The sequence below is a fragment of the Melospiza georgiana genome, chromosome 24 (genome assembly GCF_028018845.1).
Source record: "Melospiza georgiana isolate bMelGeo1 chromosome 24, bMelGeo1.pri, whole genome shotgun sequence".
Taxonomy (NCBI): Eukaryota; Metazoa; Chordata; class Aves; order Passeriformes; family Passerellidae; genus Melospiza; species Melospiza georgiana.
The window spans coordinates 8,519,546-8,543,649 of record NC_080453.1 but is presented as its reverse complement, the minus strand read 5'-3'; the positions used below and the strand labels follow the sequence as shown (position 1 = coordinate 8,543,649).

At 51.2% G+C, this 24,104-nt stretch overlaps 2 protein-coding genes across 2 annotated transcripts; both read left to right on the top strand.

Annotated features, from left to right (window-relative positions):
• The first annotated feature begins 4,300 nt into the window (after positions 1-4,300).
• IFNLR1 (interferon lambda receptor 1) lies at positions 4,301-8,171 on the top strand. Its single transcript, XM_058040329.1, has 7 exons — positions 4,301-4,463; positions 5,081-5,204; positions 5,429-5,610; positions 5,972-6,114; positions 6,552-6,711; positions 6,991-7,115; positions 7,311-8,171. Exons 1-7 carry the CDS (start codon positions 4,301-4,303, stop codon positions 8,169-8,171), a joined length of 1,758 nt encoding a protein of 585 aa, XP_057896312.1.
• A 3,116-nt stretch (positions 8,172-11,287) lies between these two features.
• Positions 11,288-17,895, top strand: IL22RA1 (interleukin 22 receptor subunit alpha 1). The gene is made up of 7 exons (XM_058040328.1): positions 11,288-11,330; positions 13,422-13,554; positions 14,012-14,184; positions 15,041-15,225; positions 15,675-15,810; positions 16,000-16,121; positions 16,897-17,895. The coding sequence occupies exons 1-7, from the start codon at positions 11,288-11,290 to the stop codon at positions 17,893-17,895; spliced, it is 1,791 nt and encodes a 596-aa protein (XP_057896311.1).
• The last annotated feature ends 6,209 nt before the right edge of the window (positions 17,896-24,104 follow it).

Here is a 24,104-nt window from a genome sequence, read left to right as displayed (position 1 = left end):
CCCTGTGCAAGAGCTGCTTCCTCTTGTGCTGTCCCTGGGAGAAGAGACTGAAACCTCCTCACTGCACCCTCCTGTCAGGGACTTGTGGACAGTGAGAAGGTGCCCCCTGAGCCTCCTCTTCTCCAGGCTGAGCCCTCCCAGCTCCTTCAGCCTCTCCTGGTGCTCCAGCTCCATTCCCTTCCTGGACACCCCGTGCCACCCTCCTCCTTCCCAGTGCGTGCACTCACTTTGCTAAAACCCCCACAAAACCGAGTTTATCTCCTGCATGTTGGGGCTGTGCAGAGATCCCTGCTCCTCCTGCCATCCATCCAGGGCAGGGTTTCCAGCCAGGGCCACCATTCCAGCTCCCTGAGCCAGCGGGGTGAGCGCAGATCCCGATGCTCCCGAAGCCCCGAGTGCTGCGGGATGACCCCAGGAGCACCAGAGGCTGCTGTGGAGCCTCTCCTCTCTCTGTCGGGACATGCAGGGTCCCCAGCGGTTTCCCACGCTGCTGGGAGGGGAGGGGGGTTTCGGGAGAGCCCCGGGGCCGTTCCGTGGGGCTGGATCTGCTCCTGTGGCCAAGCACGTGCTGTGCTCCCCCGGCTGGGCTCCAGTTTCGCCGGGGCTGCGTGTCCAGGCAGCTCCCGGCTGCTCCCAGCCCCGTGCGGAGGCTCTGCCAAGGGAAGGGAAGGGAAGGGAAGGGACAGGTTTCAGGGGAAGGGAGAGAAGCAGCCCAAAGCAGGTGATCAGCTGGGGCTGCCCTTCCACACATCGCAGGGAAAAGTCTGTCTGTGAGCAAGGCAGGACCCAAACTTCTCTCCTTTGCTGTAGTTTGGACTTTAGGTGAGACCTATTTAACTTTTCTATTTAGTGGTAGACAAGGATTCAGCTCATTGGCAGAAACCCTGAGCCCCTGAACCCCTGAACTTCCAGAGGAGCTGTCTTTGCTCAAGAGCTGTGCCTCCAATGTCCCACAGACACCTCCAGGATTCCAGATTCCGTGTTTGCACACCTCAGATTGCACCCAAAAAGCTGCAGGTCCCAGCCAAGGTAAACTGGAGCCAGCTCAGAGCTGCAGCACCAGGAGCTGCTGCTGCCAGGGGTGCCAGCATCCCATAAATGTGGCCCAAATTCTGTCCCATAAATCCTGACCTACAGGGTCCAGGGGTCCTCAGAGCATTCTCTGTATTCTCCTCACCTTTGGGAACTGTTAAATGTACAAACTCTTTAATCATGGCCAGCTCCAGTTCCTGTGCCCAGGCAAAGCCCCAGGTTCCTGTAAAATCCCTTCCCCGGAAGAAAAAATAAAGGAGATGAAATGATTCATGGCATTTGTATGGGGAACAAAATTTATGGGGTTGTTTTTGCTTTTGCTTTTCATTTTAAGTCTTTTCAGACTCAATTTAAAAACAAACCAAGCCCATTCTCTTCCCTTCCTCCTGGTGACAGGCTGCCCAAATACCTGTCTGGGTCAAGGGGACACTGCTGTATTTTGTTTTACCATCTGACATCACCCAGCTCTGCAGATTTCTTTAACCTTTTAATTCTCAGTAGCATTTCATCCTTTGCTAAGCCCATCATTTCCCCCATGTTTGCTTTGTGAACCTTCCAGAATAATTCCACTGAAATCCAACCATCAGCAGCCTGTGTGTCAGGGCTGGTCCTGAGCAGGAAGAGGGAAAAAATTCCACATTCAAAGTCAGAACTAAGCCTCCAGTGAAGATTTCCCAGGGGTAGAGAAGAAGGCTGAGGTTCCCTGCAGCCAGGATGGGGCAGCTGGAGCTGCTGGAGGTGGCAGTGCCAGGCTGTCCCTGGGCTCTGTCCCCTCCTGCCAGGGCAGGGCTGTTTCCAGTTCCTGGATGGCTGCACAACTCATCCCACAGAGCCCCAGCAGCCAGGGGAAGGAAGGGAGACTCTCAGTCTCAGAATATATATTTTTGTTTCATTTTGGGGCTAAGGGATGTTTTCTCATCCTCATTGACCTGCTGCACTTATGGATCAGTGGTTTGCTTTCCCATGGTGCCATCTGTACCAGGAATGCCCTGTTACAAGTTTTAATCTGTTTTTTCCTTCCTGGGCTGTGTCTGTGCCCAGCTCCCGGCCTGCAGCACTCACAGCTCTGCCAGAGCAGCTCTGAGAGCACAGGGGAGGAGCTGGGGTGACACTGCAGCACTTGGTGCCTTCTGTTGCTCCCAAGGGTTTCACAAAACCCAACCAGCTGCGCTTTCCTCACAGTGCATTTCCTGCAGTGCCCTTCCCCAGGAGGGCAGACACGCATCCCTGACTCAGGGAGGGTTGCAGGGTTTGCCCTCCTGCGCTGAATCATTGCTGCACGCAAAGGGAGCAGTGGAAAATGGGGGAGTCCCCTGGGGATCCTGGGAGTCACAGAGAGGGGTGGGTGAGACACGATGCCATGAATGAGAGCCAAAGTCACCCCAAAGCATTGCACAGAACCCCAGAGTGACTCAGGGTGCAAAGGGCCACAGTGGGGCCAAGCAGGGTCATGCTGAAGCCCATTGCTCAGCATTGTGTCCAGCTGGTTCCTGGATAAGAATATTTGAATATTGATGCTCCACGGGAGCACACCAGTGGGAGAACACGGGCACAGCTGGGTGATTTACCCAAGGATAAAGGGCACTCCTTATCAGTCCTCTGCAGCAGCACCATCCCTGCCTGCACCCTAGAGGCACCACGAGGCTCCATCCACAGCAGGGTCCCAGAGCACTGAGGGTACAACCCTGTCACACACAGTCACAGTCCTGCTCCTGCCCCTGGGCCCCCAGGCAGAGGCAGAGGCTGAAGGGGCAGGAGAGCAGAACCGGGGTGTGCTGTGCCCCCTGTGCGGTGCCAGGATGCTCCGGGAATCACTCCAGGAGTTTTTGCTGTTCCCCAAGTTTTCAGCCGCTGTGGCTTGGAGAAAAGCGCGTTTTGTTTGCCAGGCAGCGACACCTCGTGGCATCGGCCACCCCAGCGCGGGTGGGGACAGCGGCACAGGGTGGGGACAGCGGCACAGGGTGGGGACAGCGGCACCTCGGCCCTCCCGGGACAGCCCCTGTGGCGGAGCGCAGAGCCCAGCGCGGGTGTCCCACAGGACAGGATGGTGACCATGGTGATGTGACGGTGATGATGGTGATGTGATGGTGATGATGGTGATGTGACGGTGATGATGACGATGGTGATGTGATGACGATGATGACAATGATGACGATGATGATGATAAGATTCCCCTCTTGTGAACGCTCACTGAAAATGCCGGTCACCTGGAGGAGGAGCTGCCCGAGGGCTCTGAGGCAGAGCCCAGTGAGTGTTCCTGGAACGCTCCCGCTCCTGCCCGGGCTGATGGGGAAGCACAAGAGCCGTGCCTTGGTTGTGGCTCTGCAGTTTGGGTGCTGAAGGGGAATGGACCCTCCAGACCCTTCACTTTGCTGTTTTCCTTAAAAAGGATTACAATTCTTCTTTTCACAAGAAAATCCATAGAAATTAAACGAAATTAAATTAAACAGAGGGAGCAAAACAGCCAGGGAAACAGAAACCCGCGGTGAGAGGAAATGGAGATTTTGGGAGGAAATGGTGACTCTGACCCAGAAGCTGCCACTCCCAGGTCCAAGGGTTGCCAAGGGCTGTCTGCTGGGCTGGGAGAGTTTTCCACCTGGGGAAAACTCGGGGAAATCCCTTTGTCCAAGCTGCTGTAACTGCTGTAAAGTGAATTCCCTGATCCATTCCTGCTCTGATGGCTCAGGCCTGGGTGCCTGTGGTGGAGGGCAGGAGAGCTGAGGTGCCAAACAATCCCTGCTCCAGGGATTTCCCCTTCTTCTGCAGCGGCACAGCCATTCCAAGCACACACCTGGGCACCTGGCAGCATGGCAGAGATCCAGGTCCTTCCATGTGCCCACATGGGAGGGGACAGATCCCTGTCCTATCTCTGCACTTTACCCCCCCTCAGCTGTAAAGTGCAGTAATTCCCTAACTCCCAAAAAACACTGTGCTAACATAAACCAGGAGCAACTCTTTGATCTCCTGTAAACAGCAGGCCAGCAGAGTCTCCCATCCCACTGTTGTTATTGTTGCTAGGTTATTAATAGCTCTCTCCTGCACTGAAACTTTATTTAAATGCTGTTAATATTTCACAGCCACGCAGGTAAGTGCCAAAGGCCACAGTTTCACTGAGGAGTCTCCCTGAGATGTCTCACAGCCCTGTGCCAGGGCTCACTGGAGGGCGCAGTGCTGCAAGTTTCACCTGTGCTGTCCCTCAAAATCCTCCCACACCTGCTCCTCTGCCAGGCACACGTGCCGGGCTGTACCAGGAAGAGAGGCAGGGCGCATGTGTGCACTCCTGGGTTCCTCAGTCCTCTGCAATTCACACAGGAAACACCAGAGAATGGGTGAAGGAAAAGCATTTGTGTCAAATGGGAAGTTCTGCTTTGTCCTGTGTGGCTGGAGGGTGGGAGCCCTGATGGCTCTGTGTGTCCTGCAGCAGGCTCGAGGTACGTGAACACCTGAGTGTTACTTTTCTTTTCATTATATGGCTTTGCTGGTAGGAGGAGAGAGAAGTTTCGATCAGTTTAAATGGGAATGATTCACATAAAGTGGAATATTCCACGGTAAAGAAGCGACAGTTTAAAATCTGTCTGTGGAAGGTGTCTTGCTGAGGGCTAGTGATGGGCATGGTGATCTACTGGAAAAAAGAGGGGCAGGAAAATACACAGGACAAACCTGCAGCTCTGAATTCCTGATGGGATCTGCCCTTGGAGGACTGGATTGAATGAGAAGTGTGGGACAGCTGTGTCTGCCCTGTCCAGGGAGTCAGGCAGAGTTTGTGGGTTGTAAACCAGTGAAATGCAGTGAGAGCACAGGGAAAGCAATTGGAAATCATTAACCAGATTGTTCATACAAACTGATTCCTAGTTCTAAAAGCTGTTGAGATGAAGATGCTTTATGAGAGACAAGGAAAACATTGCATCACACCTGCTGCCAGAGCCAATTTCCAGCCCTTAATGAAAGGCTCAGCCTCAGACATTGACACCACCTCAGTGAGAACCCAGTGGCACCTCCTGTCCCAAAGATACTTTTGAATCATTCACATATTTCCCCTTTTGACCAGGTCATGTTCAGCTTCTCCCTCCTCAAAACGTGACCCTGCTGTCCAGGGATTTTGCCATGATTTTGACCTGGGCTCCAGGGGAAGGCTCTCCCCCAGATGTGACCTACACTGTGAGGTATGAAAGGTAAGAGCTCCAAAGCATGTCAGATCAAAGGGGTGGCACAGGGACAACTGCTGGGCATCTCTCCTGATTAATGAGCGTCCTAATCATCAGTGACCTCCCACCAAAACAAAACATGATCCAAACTCTGAGTCCCACTTGCTCCCACCCTCCCAAACCCTTCCTTCTCTTGCTCTGTAAATCCCAGCAGAACGTGTTTCATATTTTGGTGTGGTTGTTCCTTCCAGCCAGGACCGCCTGGACAAATGGAGGAAGGTTCCTCACTGCAGGAACATCCCCAGGTCCTTCTGCAATCTGACTTGTGCCCTCTCCAACCTCTACGTCAAGGTGCGGGCTCGGGTGAAGGCGGTTTGGGGCCAGTCCCAGTCGCCCTGGGTGAAATCCCAGTTCAAGGATTACTACTCAGATGGTGAGTGCCTGCCAGGTGACAGCCTGGATGGAAGGACAGACACACAGACCACACCCCACAGGGGTCCAGGGGCTTTATGGATGGCAGAGACTTGAGTGAGCAGGAGCAGTGACAGGCTGGGATCATTTGAGGATGAATTTTGTAGCAAATGTCAGAATTTGTTCATCAGCTGAGCAAAGTGGCTCCCAGGATGTTTTACAGAGGTGTCCTCTGTGGCTGTGGCCACTGTCCCAGTGGCTCTCTGGGGTGTCCTTTGCCTCCCTCTTATCACAAGATAACAGCTGGAAGTGAGGACCAGCCATCCCTGCTGAAGGTAAGAGCCAAGGCAGCCCCATTCTCAGAGCTGCTCCCTCCATTGCAGTGGAACTGGCTCCCCCTGTGCTCACCCTGAAGGTCAGGGACAACTCCATCCACGTCAGTGCCTCCTTCCCTCTGCCCACCTGTGTGGAGAACCTCACCTGGAAGTATGACCTGAACCTCTGGGAAGCAGGATCTGAAGACAAGGTCAGTACCAGTGGCTCTTTTTAGATGAAATGGAGGAACTGAAAAAGCTTCAAAGTTCTGGGCAGAGAGAGAGGGACTGATCCAGGGCCTGGAGGAAATGAACCAGCCAAACCAGAGCCAAACCAAAGCCAGAGATAAAAAGTAGAAGTGTGTGATGCATCCTTATTTTTTGGTAGTTCCCTCTTTTTATCAGGAAGGGGAGTTTACACTCCAGTCAGTCTAAAGGGCTGAGGTTTAAAACAACCAATCCTGGTGCCCCTGGCAGCATTCCCTGGCACAGCAGAGCCCAGCACTGCTGCAATCCCCACCTGGACCCATCAGCTCTGGGGGGATGTCACACATGGGGCCACACAAGGGATCCATGGGCTAAGGTGGTACAGAAACACCACCCCAATAATGAAAGAATCACCTCTCCAAGCCTCTGCTCTGTCTCTCAGCAGAAGAAATACGAGGGTTACTTCAGGAAGGACACAGTGACCATCAACACCACTGCCCTCAGAGGCAACTACTGCTTCAGTGCCAGGGCTGTCTATGAAAGCATCAACGTGAAGCACAGTGAATTCTCCCAGCCTGTGTGTGTGCTGTTAAACCACAAAGGTATGGCCCTTCTCAGGACAGGATGTGGGAGACATCCAGTGGGATGAGGGAAAGGCAAAGATTTCCACTAAAATCAGGTTTTCACCACAAAAACAAAGCTTCCTGCTAAAAGGGACTGGTTGGATTTTCTGGTGAGTGATTCCTGCTTTCTGTAGAAATAGTTTCATTTTAAAAGCCTGAAATGTTTTCTGAAAACTCTGAATATTGTATATCAGTGTAGAGCCCATAACTCCTATAAAAATACCACTCACAAGAGATTATTTCTGTCTTTTTCATCAGCACAGTGGAAGTTCCCACTTCTGGTTGTAATCCCTCTGTTGGTCCTCCCCATCTTTGTGGCCAGTCCCTTCATCTGCTGCCTGGTGAAGCAGGAGGCCAAGCAAAGGAAGATGCCTCAGGTTCTGGTATGGTCCAAATTCTGGAATCCCCTCCTGGCCCAGAGCCTTGCTGGATTTCAGAGGGTCACTGGGGAGGAGTGGGGGGTTCTGCACTCCTCAGTTTTACATTTGTAATTCCCATTTTTGAAATAACCTTTCTGACATCCAGATTTTTCTTTTGGAAGCATCACAGGCTCACTGTTTGATTCCTTCTCCCTGTAGGATTTCTCTCAGTTTAAAGCTGCTGGACCAACCTTCCCCCTGGGGCTTGGTGAAAAGGAATTCTGCAGTGATGATCTGAGCTGCTCAGAGGAGCCAGTGCCTCAAAGGAGGACAAACAGAGCTTTAGGAGGACACCAGCTGCCATGGAGGGCTTCTTTCCCATCATCATCATCACTGTCATCATCGTGGTCAGAGGATGAGGAGGAGGAAGGCAGCAGCACTTTGATCCCATACCATGAAATGCCTCGGTATCCAAAGAGAGGTCTCAGCTCTCAGCCAGCCCCAGCAGCTCTGGGGGAAATCCTGGATTCAGGGTCTGGAGATCTCTCTGTGGCATCCGTGCTTGACCTCAGAGCCCTGGGTTTCACCCTCCTTGCAGAGAGGAAGGGTGAGAGGGACACCTCGGGGTCCCAGGCACACAAGGAGCCCTCCCTGTACCTCTGCTCCTCCTTGGACAGGATCTCCCTCGCTGATGTGACGTTCCCAGGAGCCCCAGAGCAGGGCCAGGACCATGGACACGGGGACAAGAGGCTGGGGACGAGCCCCCTGCAGCCCCTGCTGGGGGGGATTGGTGCTGAACCCCACGAGCTGAACCCCAGGAAGGTTCCCCATTCCTGCAGGGGTTACCAGGAATCCATCCCTGATCCCAGCAGGCAGCTGCTCATCCCCCTGTGGACACTGCAGCTGGCAGAGGATGAAGGCATTGCCAGTGACTGTGGCAGTGACAGCTTCACAGAGGGGACCCCTCCCGGGCCCACAGTGCTCAGTGACGCTTTTGGGACTTCAGGTACAGAGGGAAAATGTGATCCAAAGCTGCAATTCCCAGGCTATGAGCACTCACATTACTTGGGAAGGATCTGAAGTGCCCAGCAGGTCTGGGCAGTGCCTGGAAATCCTGGGGAGCTCCAGATGTCCAAGCAAGGACCCTTGAACAAGGACAAAAACTGATGTCTGACCTATCAAGGCAATGGCTTTAGGGACACAAAAGTGCAATTTATTGCTAAGTCACCTCTGTGCTGTCACTGTCAGGGGTGGGGAGGCAGGGACACCTCTGAGGGAGCCCCAGCAAACAGACCCACTGCCTGTGGGTCACCTCAGACTCCAGAACAAGGGCCTGAAAATGCAGTGTTGTGCCTGCACATGCATCTGGAGCACATTTTGAATTGCTTTGTATCACTTTTGCTTCCCTGTAAGTCCAGAGCTTGAGTGGAAGTTCCTTACAGAGACATTCAGCAAGATCTGGTTTTTGTGGCAGGAAGAGTTCTCCACCTCATCCTGCAGAAATCACCTTCTGTGTTCCAGCAGAGGGAACTGAAGCCAAAGTGTGCAGCATGTTTGTTTATTTATTTTTTATTTTATATTTATTGAACTTGAAATTCTTCCTGCTGTGCAGAATGTCTGAGAGCAATAATATTTTTATATAAATCTCCATGTGTACGTGGTTTTGTTTTCCAGAGCTACAAAGGGGGACTGCAGCTCATCCTGAAAAATAATTGCCTTTAAAACAGGACCCCATCCTGGGCTGGAGTGGAATTCTGAAATTCCCAGCCAGGTCACTTTGGTCACTACTGAACAAAGAATGCCAGAATGGTTTGGTGGGAAGGGATCCTGAAGTTCATCCCAGGGCACCCCTGCCATGGCAGGGACGCCTCCCATAGTCCCAGGCTGCTCCAAGCCTGTCCCTGGCACTGCCAGGGACCCAGGGGCAGCCCCAGCTGCTCTGGGCACCTGTGCCAGGGCCTGCCCACCCTCCCAGGGAAGGATTTCAGTCCGGTATCTAATCTAGATCTCCCCTCTGGCAGTTTACAGCCATCACCTTTGTCCCATCACTTCATGTCCTTGTAAAAGCTTTTTATACTGCAGTATGAAAGGGAGCCTTTGTGTAAAGGGCTCACAGGAAAGCAGAGCAGTAAAAGAGAGAGGGAAACACTCCCCAGCCATTCTCTGCACGCAGGGAGAGGGCTCAGATGAGGGGAGGCTGTTGATGGAGGGTATGAAAGCTGAAATCCTGTGAGAAGCAGGAATAAAGAAGTGAGGGGTGGTAGGAGGGAGTGGGAACTGCTCTGCAGCAAGATTTACTCCTTGAGGTCCTGAATGAAGTCCAAAGGAGAGGTGGGGAAAGGATTCACCAGCTGGACTATTCCTCTGTCCTCTGCAGTGTCCTTAGGTTCATCCTGCATTGTTATCCCTCCAGTTCATTTGGAAAGACACCGATGATCCAAACATAATCACCACCCAATTTCTTGTGCAATCCAGGAAAACTCCCCAGGGTTTGATTTACAGGAAGCTCTGAAGTTGAGTAACGTCTGCAGAATGCTTTTGGCATGTCCCAGCTCTGCAAACCCAGCCTGGGATCAGCTCCTGCCTTGTCCAGGGGCTGAGGGCCAGGCTGCAGGCCAGGGGAGCTGCACAGGAGGTGGCAGCATCCAACTCCTCATTTCCTCTCAGCAGGGCTTGGAGCTGCTTTCCTCTGCAGAAGGGTCAGTCCTGGCCACAGCACAGTGCTCCTCTCCCACAGCAGCTGCTCCAGGTGTTAGCAAAGCATCAGGGAATCATTTCCTTGGAAAACACCCTGGGGATCATCGAGTCCAGCTGGGAACCCACCCTGGCCCCAGGGCCATGTCCACACACGGAGGGTTCATGCCCAGCACTCACAGGTTTGGGGCACTCCCCACACACTGTGAGGAAATCAAAAGTTTGAAAGATAAAACCGTAATTTTAAACTTGAAAGTCGAGTTTTGGACATCTTCAGGTCCCCAAAGATTCAGAGAGGTGTTTCCTGGGCTATTCAAAAGGAGACATCTTGTTAGAAATAAGGGCAGAGGTAAAGTTTGGAGTTCTGTTGTCAGAACTGAAGGCTCAGGTGCACACCAAGGCTCCCCAGCTCTGCCCCATCACCCAGCAGGAACGTGAGGGAAGGGAAAACAGAAATACTTTTATCAGGCTGTTCAGGAAACACCCTAACAAACTGTTGTGCTTAATTAGACACTGGTGCATAGGTGTGTCTGCTCTGACAAACCTGAGGCCTCTGCCTTTGTCCAGGTGAGCTGAGAGAGACAAAATGCCAGTGATGCACCACGGCAGGGCTGAAGCACAGAGCCCTCCCACAGCCAGGCAGGGCAGGGAACAGAAACAGCATCAGGAAATGCACAGAGGAGGAGGGAAGCAGAAGGGGTTTGTGAATTCCATCACATGTTTGGTCACAGGATAGAGCAGTGAAATCAGCATTCAGAAGCACGCAGGGTTTGTTGTTTGAAAACATAACATCACCCTAAAAGCTGCACACGTTATGGGAAAGGGACTGTATCCCTTTCTTCCTGTCCATACAAACTCCCAGTTCTTATCACGTGGATTCAGTAACAGAACTTTACACTGTAAACAGCCACAAAAATAAACATTGCAGGTGTACAACAGTCCCTGCAAAAAGCTGTGGGACAGCGGGTGCCCCTCCTGTGGAAAGGCCACCACTCTTCTGCCTTCTGCCCACATCAGGTGAAAAACCCCAGTGCTCTGGCTGACTTTCACTGTAAGAAAGTATTCAGGAGTAATTTTGGAGGAAATAGGTATTGAACCAACCAGGTGCAGAGCTCTAAGTTTCAATGTCTGGAGTTGTAACAAGCTCAAGTTACTCGACCAGAAAAGCAAACCTCAAACCCCAGGAACCTCAGGGAGGGCTTTCAGGCAGGAAGCTCTCAGCAAAAAGGTATTTGGCTCTTTTTCAGGAGCTGGGGATTTTCTCAGCCTCTGGCTCGTGCACCTTTGTACAGTCAGGTGTGCACTCCTGCTGTCACTCTGCGGTGTCACACATGCGCAGGGCTCCGTGCAGAGCCAGGGAAGGCAGGACAGGAGCTCTGCTGTGCTCTGTTACTGAGCAACAGATCCAACCTGGCCTGGCAGGACAGAATTCAGCCAAAAGGTGATTCACCTGCACACAGGAGCAGCTGCCTGCTCGCACAGCCCAGCCTGCAGAGTCATTCATGAAGGGATTTCTGATCGTCCTGGCTGGAGTTTCGGTGCTGGGTAAGTCCTGAGCTCTGCTCTGCTGTCGCTGGTTGTGGGATTCTGTTTGATCCTGGAGCCTGCTCTTCACTCCTGTTTGCTGAATTATCACCTAAGAATGAGCTGGTGTCTGAGTTCTGAGTTCTCTCTCCTTGTGGTAACTCCCATGTGTGGCTGGTACACTCGGCACTTTCGGGATTAGTAGGGAGAGGGAAAGATTCCTTCACTTCAAAGGGTTTGTCACTGTGCTGGGACCCAAATCCTACAGCAGAGAAGGATTTTCACTGGTGTCAGGGGCCTTTGGATCAGTCTCCTCATGGCTTCAGCACAAATGAACACAAGAACAGTGCTGATTTTAAAGGAGGTACAAACAAATAATGGGAGCTTAAAATGAGGGAGTCACCGGAGAGTGGATGGGTTGGAAGGGACTTAAAGCTCATCTCATCCCACCCCTGGCATGGCAGGGACACCTTCCACAGTCCCAGGGTGCCCCAAGCCTGTCCAGCCTGGCCTCAGGCACTGCCAGAGATGGGGCAGCCCCAGCTGCTCTGGGCACCCTGTGAACTATCAGGGAACAATTTCTCCCTGATATCTAATGTAGCTCTGCCCTCTAAAAGCCATTTAATCCTACCCCAGATGTGACAAGCTCACTGCTGGCTGAATGAAGGATAAACCTGCTCTTTCCAGACCCAGCTTTTCAGCATTCAGCCCTGCCATTCATCTGCTGTGTCTGGCATCTCCTCAGCCCAAGGGACTGTCACACTGTGAAATATCCTGGATTTCCCCTGCCCACACTTGACTGTGCTTGTGTTATGCTGCTTTGCATAAGTGTTCCAGCATGGATAAATGTGGGAAGACAGATTTCCTACTCCTGATAAGACTGGGGTATTTGTGACTCAATTTTCAGGGTGCTCAGACAGGGGATCCCACTCGTCCATACCCACACTGCTGCTCCTGAGAGCCTGGCATGAGCAGAGGCAGATGTGGGGCTGCAGATGAAGCCAGGAGAACATCTGGAGCAGGCAGCAGCTCATTTCTGCACCACTTCCCTGCCCAAATGCCACACACAGCACTGAGAGGGGATCTGTGCCCTTCTGCCTCGCCCTCCTCCATCCAGCCAGCAGATTGAACTGCTCACACCCAGTGCTGGTCCTTGGGGGAAAGCCTGGAGAGAGGATCCAGCTGGGATTTATTCTCTGTTCAGTGTGATCCTGTCCAAGGCAGCCCCACCCCAGGGCTCAGTTTGCCCATCTGTGCTATTTTCATTTGCTCATTTTTCACATTGTTCACTGCAGGCTGAAGCCCTCACATGCCCCAGGTGTTTATCAGTGCCACAAACCCAGAGCTGAATAATGTATAAACTATTTACTTTTGAGGGTCTGCCCATAATCTGAATTCAGAGTTTATAAATCCTGAACTTAGAAACTCTTGTGGATCAGCCTTGGAAAATTTTGCTCTGTGTTTTCTCATGATAAGAGACACAAAACCCTTGAGGGCTTTTCTGCAGCAGCTCAGAGCCAGTTTGCTGCAGGAGGGCCATGGTGGGGTCCTGCTGTCCAGGGACATGTTTGCAGGGACAGGTGACATTGCTGACCCCAAAGGAAGAGCAGCAGGGCTCAGAAAGCAGGGAGCTGGGCTGAGTTGTTTACTGTCACCCTGGCACACCCAGGCCAGAGTCCAGACACTGGGTGTCACTCTGTACAGGCACTTTCCATCCAATAAAACATGGAGCACGAGAGCAGAATGAAGCCACATCTTCAGGAGGTGACACTGAGCTCTGCATGTCACTCCCTTGAGCAGGGGCAGAAAGCAGAGACATCCACAGACCTGATTCTGGGCTTGAAAACAGATTATTGGTGTTATTTTATCACCCATATAAAGGCTCTTAAAGAAACTGGACTAGAAATTCAAGGATTCTCTTTCTGATTTGAGTTTTCAAGTTTTTGAGGCTTTTCTGTATAAATTCCTCGTTTCTTTGGGATGAGTTGTCTGCAAGAGTGTGATGTGAACACAGTTTGAAGCCTTGTTCTGCTCAAGCTCCTTCTTTTCAGCCCAGATTTAGCAAAATGCCCCAGGATCCAATTTTTAATACAAGTTTCTCCGCTCCTCCAGGAATTGTGACTACAGAGAGATCATCATGTCTGAAACGTGCAGCATTCTCTTCCACAAACTTTGAGAACATCCTGACGTGGGAAACAGAGGCAGATATTCCCCCCGGCACTGTGTTTGATGTCCAGTACAAACAGTATGTGAAGTTTGCTTCTTTTGGGCTGTTCTTAGGGGTCTCAGAGAGAGAAGGGCCAAGACAGAAAAGCTGATGTGGCTGTTTCTCCTGTATTGTGGTTCATATAATGGTTCATATAATCCTATGAATATTTTAGGATTATTCAAAGTGGGAGATGATGCTCATTTAAGCAAATATTTTACATCTTGGGTTGTTTTGCTCCATATTTCAGGATTATTCAGAGTGGGAGATATGATGCTCATTTAAGCAAATATTTTACATCTTGGGTTGTTTTGCTCCATATTTCAGGATTATTCAGAGTGGGAGATATGATGCTCATTTAAGCAAATATTTTACATCTTGGGTTCTTTTGCTCCATTTCTGAGCTACTCTTGCCTTCAGCAACTTCCTTCTCTCTATTCCATTTTGCTCCGTTCCTGTCCAACCAAACGACCCCAAATCCTTGTTTTGTCCTCAGGTATGGAGAGAAATCCTGGCTCAGCAAGCAGGAGTGCCAGAGCATCACCCAGCTCTTCTGCAACCTCAGCAGGGAGACAGAGAACTTCACGGAGCACTTCTACGGGCGGGTGCGGGCGCGGGGCTGCTCCTCCAGCTGGGTGCGCTCCGAGCGCTTCGAGCCCCGCAAGGAGAGTAGGTACCAACCCCAAACTCCTGCTCCTGCTCCTGCAGGGCAGCATTTCCCCACAGCTCAGACCTGCCAGGCTCTGTGTTGCTGGGGGGAGTGAAGCCTTGGAGGTTTGGAGGTGAATGAGGAATGGGCAGGGTCTCAGCTGGGAGCTGGGGGTCAGAGAAAGGAAAGGCCTGGTGTGATGGGAGGGAGAGCTGCTGGTGACAGGAATGGAGAAATGAGTAAGGGACATGATGGGCAGCCTGAAAACAGGGAGTTCAGCAGCTGTGAAATGGGAACATTGGGATAAGAATCCATTCCAGTGGGTACTTGGTGTCCCAACCCCAAAGTGAGCCCTACTGCAGACACAACACAGCCTCTGGGGCCTCATTGGCCCTGTGGATTAAACTTCCCACTGAAAAATCACCAAGAACAATTCCAGATGGCATCAGCAGCCAATGGCTGTGAAGAGCCTTCAGACTTTGGTGCTTTTGGCACCAAAAAAGCTGTGAGAACTTGGATTAAAGCCCTTTGCTGCGCTGGGTGTAGCATGTGACTGTCACAGAGACCAGTGCAGGCACAAAGCCCTGTAAATGTGGTGTAGGATGGGAACTGGGATTTGAGCTGTAACCTGTGGTGGGATTTCAGCCCTCACACACACAGGAAGGAGGACATCCTGCACAGGGGCAGGGAACAGGGAGCTGGAAAAGCCTGGGATGAGAATTCCTGGGCACAAGAACCCCAAATCACCTCTGTCTGCAGAGGCCTGACTGCTGCCATGCTCACACAGCTCAGGCCCATTTTGCACAAACAGAAATGACATTTCAGCGAGCCGGGGTGTGTCTGACAGCACTGACAGAGCCTGCTGTGCCTTCCCAGCCATCATAGGCCCCCCCCAGGTGGAACACGTGCCCCAGGCCCGCTCCATCAGGTTCCTGATCCGGCCCCCCCTGACGCCCCTGCGCGGGGAGGACCAGCAGCAGCTCTCTGTGGAGGACATCTACAGCAAATTCGGGGCTGTGGATTATCACCTGATAATATTCAACCAGAGGACACAGCAGCAGGTAAAGCACGGCCTCGGGCTCTGGGATGCTGTAAATCCCATTTCAGATGAGATGGAAAAGGATCTCAGTTATGGGGGAGATTTCTGATGTACAAGGGAAAGTCTTGGAGTCTTTAACTCTCAGGACAACAGGAATTTGAGGCTTTCTTCTTAAATCCAAAGGACTGTCTAAGAGTACTGTATAAGTAGCAAAAAGTAAAACCCTTGGTGACTAAAAATTATTTAAGTAATTCAAGTCTTAAGAAACTGAAATGCAGAATTAAATACAGAAATAATGGAAAACAAACTCATATAAATATGATTCAGAAAAAAGCAGAGTTCCATACATACAGAGTAATTCTAGCCCTGTAAGACCACATTAGTAAATAATATTTTATGCTGAATTTTGCAATCTGAATTGAAGAAAATTTCATCTTGCCCAAATACAGATTTTACCTTTCTTTTCAACAGTGGACAAAGAATGAGCACAACAAAGAATTTGAAGTTTCCAACTTGGACCCAGACACTGAATACAACGGGACAGTTTATATCTGTCTGCTCCAGAGAAGGAGCAAACCTCAGGTGTTTTGGGTCAAAACACTGGCAGGTGAGGCTGCTAACTGTGCTGAAAGCTGAAAAGTCCAGATGGGATATTGGATACACAAAATGCATTGATTTTCAGCACAGAATGTTTTAATAATTAAAAAATTAATTCTGTGAGACTAAACCTGTGACATCACTAGCTAATTGTGACATTTTTCTAATCCAGCTCTTTTTCCATTTGTTCTTTCCCCAGACAAGACGTGGATTCTCTACTGTCTGGTGGCCCTGGCCTTCTGTGCTGGGCTGGTTTTTGCTGCCACTGCTTATGTGAGCTACAAATACATCAAACAGCGCAGTGCCCAGCCCAGGGCCCTGGTGAGTGCCCTCAGCCACTGCAGCTCAGCCTGCAAATCACAGAATCCTCCCTGCCTGGGGCTGGAAGGGTCATTTAGTCCATTTAGATCCTGTATGGGATCCACATCTGTCACTGTCCCAGGTGTTCCCAGCCCCAATGTCCAGCCTGGCCTTGGGCACTGCTGGGGATGCAGGGGCAGCCAGAGCTGCTCTGTGCCTCAGCACTCTCTGAGTAAAACATTTCTCCCCAGGATCCAATCAAACCCTCCCTCCTTCATTTAAAGGGTTAAGGAGCTTGCTCTAGGCAATCACTGCAGATTCCTGGTATTTTAAAGTGCTCAGAACCTGCCTCAAACTGAGCCCCTCGGGTTAGCCAGTTAAACCTGGGGCATCCTAAATCCCCAGTTGCCCTTGAAACCCTGGGATTCTCCCCTATCCCTCATCTCCCACAGCAAGAACTGGGTTTCATGCTAATGAGCTCAAGGATTTTCATGCTATTTTCATGCTGCAGGGCTTAGGCCAAATCTTGCAAAAGTGAAAGCAGGAGATTTTCTTCCTCATGTTTCAAGGCTGCTCAGTTGATAGACAATGAGAAATGTCTGTATTCCTGGGAATGGTGATTTTCCAGCAGAAAAAAAAAAAAGCAGCAGAGCTCTTTTATCAGCAGAGCAGATCCCTGGTGGCTGTTAGTGGATTTTACTGACACTTCTCCAAAGAAAATGCTACAGTAACTACAGCAACCCTTCAAGGTCACAGCTTCTTGGTAATAACTCTGCTCTTTGATCTCCTCCACCAGGACTTCAGAGGGATTCCATCCTTCCAGCCTCTCACCCTGACAGTGGAGCACATCATAAAGCCCCTCAGCTTCTCCAAATCTTCCTCCTTCATCCCTGAAGTGCAGCTGGCCCAGATGAGCCAACACCTGGACTGGTCCCTGGAGCCAGCACGTCCCTCCTGTCCCTACCAGCAGCAGGTGGATGTCCCAGCAGTGCAGCTGCCCCCTCAGCCGTGCCAGGTGGAAATGCCAGCTGCCATCACTGCCTACACTCCTCAGAAAGCCGAGCAGGGCATTGCTGCTGCCCCAGGCAGCTCCAGCCTGGCCCTGACCTATGGACTGTGCGTGGAGGGCACGGACAGGAGCTCCCAGCCAGAACACAGGCTGAAGGAATCTTCTCCAGACCTGAAGGAATCTTCTCCAGATGGTTCTGAGGATGGAGAGCTCCGAACCCACGGGCTGGGAAAGAGCTGCAGCCACTGGGGTTACAGAGAACAGCGGCCAAAGGTGGCCCTGTGGAAGAGCAGGGACAGACTGGAGTCAGTCGTGATCCAGGGGAGCCCTGGGCAGACGCAGCTGCTGCTGCAGAGCGAGGAGCTGCAGGATCCCGAGCGGGCGTCCCTGCTGTCCCTGTCCCTGCTGGAGCAGGGGGGATGCTACCGACAGCAGGCAGCCGTGCCCCTGCTGCTGCCCGCGGGGAGAGCTGCCCGGGGCCGCGCCGCACAGGAGGAGCTGCTGCTGGCACCGCTGCTGCTCTCGGTCCGCACCGGGAGCCACGGGGAGCACTGGGAGCTGCCAGAGCCGTGCCCAGCCCCTGCAGCCCCAGCGCAGCTCCCAGGGACTGCAGCCGTGCCAATGTTCCCAGCAGCAAAGGGGCTGGAGCTGGGCTGCGCTGAGCTCGGCGTGTCCCCGGCCAGCAGCCCGGACGGGGACGGGGACAGGGACACTCCTCTCACCATGCTCTTCAAGGATTTGGACCTCAAAGTGCAGTGGGATGAGGAGAGCACGGAACTTTATTAGGATGAGTTAATGGTATTTAAATGCAGATGATGTTTTCTTGTATGAACCAGAAGCAATGCAAACCCACCGCTGGTCCTGGCTGTATGAACAGAGCTCAGGGCTGTCACCCTGCTCCACTGTCACCCTGCTCCATTGTCACCCTGCTCCACTGTCACACTGCTCCACTGTCACCCTGCTCCACTGTCACCCTGCTCCACTGTCACACTGCTCCATTGTCACCCTGCTCCACTGTCACCCTGCTCCATTGTCACACTGCTCCATTGTCACACTGCTCCACTGTCACCCTGCTGCATTGTCACACTGCTCCATTGTCACCCTGCTCCCCTGTCACCCTGCTGCATTGTCACACTGCTCCATTGTCACCCTGCTCCACTGTCACCCTGCTCCATTGTCACACTGCTCCACTGTCACCCTGCTCCACTGTGACCCTGCTCCATTGTCACCCTGCTCCACTGTCACACTGCTCCATTGTCACACTGCTCCATGGTCACACTGCTCCATTGTCACACTGCTCCACTGTCACACTGCTCCATTGTCACCCTGCTCCATTGTCACCCTGCTCCATTGTCACCCTGCTCCATGGTCACACTGCTCCACTGTCACACTGCTCCATTGTCACACTGCTCCATGGTCACACTGCTCCATTGTCACACTGCTCCACTGTCACACTGCTCCACTGTCACACTGCTCCACTGTCACCCTGCTCCATGGTCACACTGCTCCACTGTCACCCTGCTCCACTGTCACCCTGCTCCATGGTCACACTGCTCCACTGTCACACTGCTCCATTGTCACACTGCTCCATGGTCACACTGCTCCATTGTCACACTGCTCCACTGTCACACTGCTCCATTGTCACCCTGCTCCATTGTCACACTGCTCCACTGTCACACTGCTCCACTGTCACCCTGCTCCACTGTCACCCTGCTCCATGGTCACACTGCTCCATTGTCACACTGCTCCACTGTCACCCTGCTCCACTGTCACCCTGCTCCATGGTCACACTGCTCCATTGTCACACTGCCCCATTCGGTGCCTTTGCTGACAGAACTGCTCCCTGTTACACTGCCATACTGCACCTTTGCACTTAAACACGGGTCTTTATTTCTGCATATTCTCAAATTGATCATGAATTGGATTACCTTAAAAGATCAGAGAAGATTGTTTCCAATCCCAGATTCAGTTTACTGAAAATCTAGCAAAATTCCCACACTGTATGTTCTCTTTACCAACACCTAAAATGGACGTGGCTCCCTTTGAGGAAATTCAGGTATGCAAACCTAGAAGTATTTAATGTACCACGGTGCAGTAAAATAAGTAAATAGTTACTGGTGTTCTACCCTTGGATAAATGACTACTGTTACTGGTGTTCTACCCTTGGAAAAGAATATTCCACCTTCCTGGAATGGACTTTGCCTTCAAAGGAGTCATTGAAACTGGGTAACAGCTGCTGATGCAGCAGTTCTGTGATATTTGTCCCTGTCCCCTGTGCTTTTTAATACTTGTACAAAGATAAAGCCTTTTGTAATACCTGGACAAAGATAAAGCCTTTTTCATCTCAGCACAGATTAATGCAGCCTTGGCCTAGTTCTGAGCTTTCTCAGCTGCTGCTCTGCAGCAGTCACACATTCTGCTCCTCCCTGAGATCCCCAGGGATGAAGGACCTGGGATCACACTCCAGGCAGGGATGTGAGGATTGCAGCACTCCCAGTTCAACCCTCAATCTCAGTTTATCCCAATCCCAATCCATGCACCAATAATCCACCCAGGAGCCCAGGGAGGTCTGGAGCTCTCCCTCCCACCCCTCCCTGCTCCTGGCACATCCTCCAGAGCTGCCATGACCATTGTTTGGGAGTCAAAATCCTTGGAGCACCTGGACCTCCACCAAAAGGAAGCTAAATTCTAATTCATTGCCAGAGGAGGTGATTATTTTTCATTCAGAGGAAAGCACAGTTCAGCCTGTTCATTTGCACTGCTGTGGTGAAAAACGTGTCTGAGGACATTGGTTTTAGAGAAGTGAAAGCATTTACAGGAATAAGCAAGGCCTGACTGGTATGGGGAAGTATTTACTCAGAGACCAATCTGACCAGGGGTAAAATTCAGCTGCTCCCACTCCAAGCGCACTTGGGGCTTTTCTCAGCCCAGGAAACCTGAAGCTAAAGGTTAAATTCCACTATTTTGGGGTGATTTTGCAAATAAGCCATAGGCTCATGAAGTGAAGATTTTTGATGATTCAACCCAGGATTTAAGGAACAGTCCTAGAAACTTTCCAGGCCAAGGTTCTGAGCTCCAGCCCCAACAACTGCTGAAGGGCCACAGCCCTGTGAGGCCAAAAGGGCAGAATTCCAAGTGTGCTGGAGAATGTGAGGGTACCACAGACTGAAATACGTGCTTGGCTTGGGCAGTGACCAGCAGGACATTCCCAGGGAGCTCCCTCCATTCCATCCAGCACCAAAGGTCTGTGGAATGTGCTTTGATCTGGTTCCTGTGCTCTGTGCCCCGAAAACAACACACAGAGAAATGCTGCAGCTCCTGGAGCTGTTCCCAAGGGCTGGGAGACACCAGGGGTAACATTTTTTTCCATGAAACCCCCCTGGAGAGGCATTTAAAGCCAGTGATGCCAATTACCTTATTCAGAGTTGCAGATCTTGTGTCAACACTATTCCCAGTGATGCCATGCAGGGAATAATCAACATTTTGGGTGGTGTTGTGAAACACAACCCCCAGCACAGGATGGGTATGGGCAGAGTCGTGTGGAAGGGATGGGGGCCTTGGGAGAGCATTTCAATCTGCTGCTAAAATGATGTTATTTTCTATTTTTAAAGCCTTTCCAAATCCCTCTGCAGAAGCCCTGCCACGGGGTCTGATCATGCCCAGACTGTAATGAATGTCTCATCCTGCTGCAGGACAGGTGGGAACTGAGGAGAGCCCAGGAATGGATTTTTAGAATGCACAGAGGTGCCCAAAGATGCAAAGTGTCCCCAAGCTGAGACATCCACCCCTCCTTCGGGCCCTTAAATACCTTCAGGGCTGCATTAGCCCTGTCTGAACGAAAGGCAGGAATGATTCCAGCCCCAGCCCATCCTCCCAGCAGCTCCCCTGCCCAGAGATCACAGCAGGAGAGCCCTGTCCTGCTGCAATATCCTCGACTTCCTGCTTTCGTCATGCCTTAGTCAATATTGATTTTTGAGGCCTGGATGTTCTGAGCTGAGGGAAATTGATTCTCGTCTCATGAGTCACCTCCTAAATCTAACACACTGATCATCCCTTCTCAAGCTGTTTCTCTTTGGAAAACCTTGGAAAGAAATATTGATGCTGTTGAATTTTCCTGGAGCAAGGAACACATCATCCCTGCTGACCTCACTGCCTTCCTCTGCTCTGTCACAGACACATTTTCTGAAAAATCCTTTCCTTAGGATTTTTATTTCCTGAAAATCTGAGAGGCCTCAGGAACAAAATGCAAACATTGATTATCTGCTGCTGTGGAATGCAACAGGTGCATCTGGGATTGGTCTCATGTGCTTGTTTCTAATTAATGGCCAATCACAGCCAGCTGGCTGGACTGTCTCGGTCAGTCAAAAACCTCACTGTCTAACACAGGTGATAGGTGTTGGGAAGTTATTGTAAACATTGTACATGCAGTTTTTAGTATAAAGACATAACACTGCCCCAGGGACAGGCAGAGTGCCTGGAACTGTCCTGCTGGGTGGACCTCGTCAGGGCAAAGAAAGAATTTTATAGATAAGATCCAATAAACAACCCTGAGACCCAGAAATGAAGAGCTCTGACTCCTTCAAGCTCCAGGCTGGGAAAAGAGACTTTCCAAGTTTTCTCAGGGTCACTCTGAGCAGCTACAGATGCCCCACTGGGCAATAAACGCTCCCCTTGCCTCAGGCAGCGTGTGTCCCCAGCAGATGTCACACCGGTGACAGGTGAGTGCTGCAGCTCAGTGTCACAAGGCAGCAGAGCAGCAGGTGGCAGCTGTAACCCTAGAGCACAGCATTGCTCTTTGTCTCCCAGCTAAATCTGGGAGCTGGCACTGCTCGCTCCCCTCCCCAGGGATCCCTGCCCAGGGCTGAGCTCTGCAAGCCAAGGATCCCATTCCCCCTCCCTGCCTGTTCCTTTCTTTTGGCACTGGAGGGTGTTTGAACACCATGAGAAATCACTGGTGAGTTTTGAACAAGCTCTGGGAGGAAAATCTTACACGAGGGACAAAAGGAAAGCTCCAGGTTCTGGAGACAGAATGAAGGAGTGCTCTCAGAATCTCAGAATATCCTGAGCTGCAAGGGACCACAGGGATGATTAAATTCAGCCCCTGGCCCTGCACAGACACCCCAACAACCCCACCTTGTGCTTGACAGCACTGTCCAAGCCCTCCTGGAGCTCTGGCAGCCTCGGGCTGTGCCCATTCCCTGGGGACCCCCCAGCACCCTCCGGGGGAAGAACCTTTCCCTAAATCCAACCTAAACCCCCTGAGGCAGCCCCAGGCATTCCCTCAGTCCTGTCCCTGCTCACAGGGACCACAGATCAGTGCCTGCCCCTCTAAATAAAATAAATTTTGTAACAGAGGGTTGATGTGACAAAGTGAATGAAATTATTAATTTTAAGCAGAGTAGATGATAATTACACCTTACTTCTCATAATGCAAAATTCAGGGAAGCACAGGATTGGCCATGGATTCAAAACCTATGGAAGGGAAGTGCTCCTTCCCTTTGACAGCTCAGCTCACTCCAAAGTGCTTCAGACTGCCAGTCCAGTCCCTCCTGTTTATTCTCTCCTAGGAATGTCACAAACACAGCCAGAATGTCACAAACTCAGCCACAAATGAACTTCACAGCTGAAGTCTGGTGCTGATCCTGCTGGGTTTCATCTTTGTTGGGATGGTGAAGCAAACAAGATTCCTAGAAATGGCTCCTTGGTGCTGTGCCAGATTTAATGGTGGAATTAATTCCCACAAGAAACATCACCTGCTCCTCACATTGCTGGGAGGGTTTTCCCCAAATGCTGGAACTGCAGGACCACCTCAAATAAATGGAAATTCATCAGTCTCTGTTCTCTGCCCCAAACTCTCAGACACCACCATGGGCTGCTGGACACACAAAGCTCCCCTGCTCTGAGGCACCAAGCCTTTGTTTGCTGGAAGAAGGAAATAAAAGAGTCTCAGCCCACCAAAACCTGCGAGCTGCGGGAGCTCCTGGTGCAATCAGAGCCTGCCAGGATTTGCCTGGAGCTGGCATTCCCTAAAGAGATGCCAAAGCAAATGCTATCCCTCTGTCAGGCAGCAGTGGCAAGGTTACCCCCAGAGCCATTCCTGGCCAGGGTTAAACTCTCCAGAATTCAGTTCAGATGCTCTGTGAGCTCTATCCCAAAGGAGCAGAGCACACTGCAGGGCTCTGGACTCTGCAGGCACCTGTCCCTGCTCAGATCCCTTGGCCAGGCAGTGATTTGGCAGAGTGGGGGTGCTGTGGGCACTGAGGAGCAGTGAGTGTCCCCATTGTCCAGGGAGGGCTGGCAGGGCTATATTTGACTGCAGGATGGGCACTCCAACATGGGGAACATTCTTCTGGGGAGAGTCATCCTCGTGTCGCCACCAGCAGAAGGAAACCTCCTTTGTCCCCTGCCTTGCCTGGAGACAGGGGCTCTCCTGCAGCCTTCACTGGGTGAGTGTGGTTTATCTGTAAATAAACTGCTGTTTGTGCTGCATTTTGTAGGATCTAAGAGCAGCATCAGTTGTTTTGTGTGACAGCTTTGCACTGCAGAAGTAGATTATGCTGTGTGATTGTATCTGCTTTAATGATTGTTTTTCCAGTGTTGTTATGAAAATCCTGGTTTGCTTCGTTTTCTCACCAGAATCTTCTCTGCTTTACTGCATGTTTAGAAAATAATCTGCATTTGAATTGAAAAGTGTAGGTTTTAACAGTGATTATAAAACAATGAAATTTGTTCAGGGAAAAATAAACCCCATTATTTAGTAAAAATGAGTCTGTATCAGTAATTATTCATGAGCATGGAAACAAGGCTCTGATGCCCAGGATGACAGGACTCATTTGCAGCTGAAGCACTTCTGAAGACAGCAGAAACTATGAAATTACAATGATTTTTTTCCATAAAAGCCTGCTTCATTTTCTTCTCCTTTTACTTGTCAGCATTTGTTGTTTTTTCCAAAGTTAGTGCCCACAAAGCAAACATTATCAAGATAACTCTGTATT

What these genes read in the sequence shown, in the direction of transcription:
- IFNLR1 (XM_058040329.1), top strand. Translation starts at nt 4,301, where the DNA reads ATGTGTGCACTCCTGGGTTCCTCAGTCCTCTGCAATTCACACAGGAAA. An exon ending in AAGCAGGATCTGAAGACAAG is followed by an intron (nt 6,115 to 6,551) that starts GTCAGTACCAGT and finishes TCTGTCTCTCAG; the next exon opens with CAGAAGAAATACGAGGGTTA. An exon ending in GGAAGATGCCTCAGGTTCTG is followed by an intron (nt 7,116 to 7,310) that starts GTATGGTCCAAA and finishes TTCTCCCTGTAG; the next exon opens with GATTTCTCTCAGTTTAAAGC.
- IL22RA1 (XM_058040328.1), top strand. Translation starts at nt 11,288, where the DNA reads ATGAAGGGATTTCTGATCGTCCTGGCTGGAGTTTCGGTGCTGG. An exon ending in CTTCGAGCCCCGCAAGGAGA is followed by an intron (nt 14,185 to 15,040) that starts GTAGGTACCAAC and finishes GTGCCTTCCCAG; the next exon opens with CCATCATAGGCCCCCCCCAG. An exon ending in GTGCCCAGCCCAGGGCCCTG is followed by an intron (nt 16,122 to 16,896) that starts GTGAGTGCCCTC and finishes CTCCTCCACCAG; the next exon opens with GACTTCAGAGGGATTCCATC.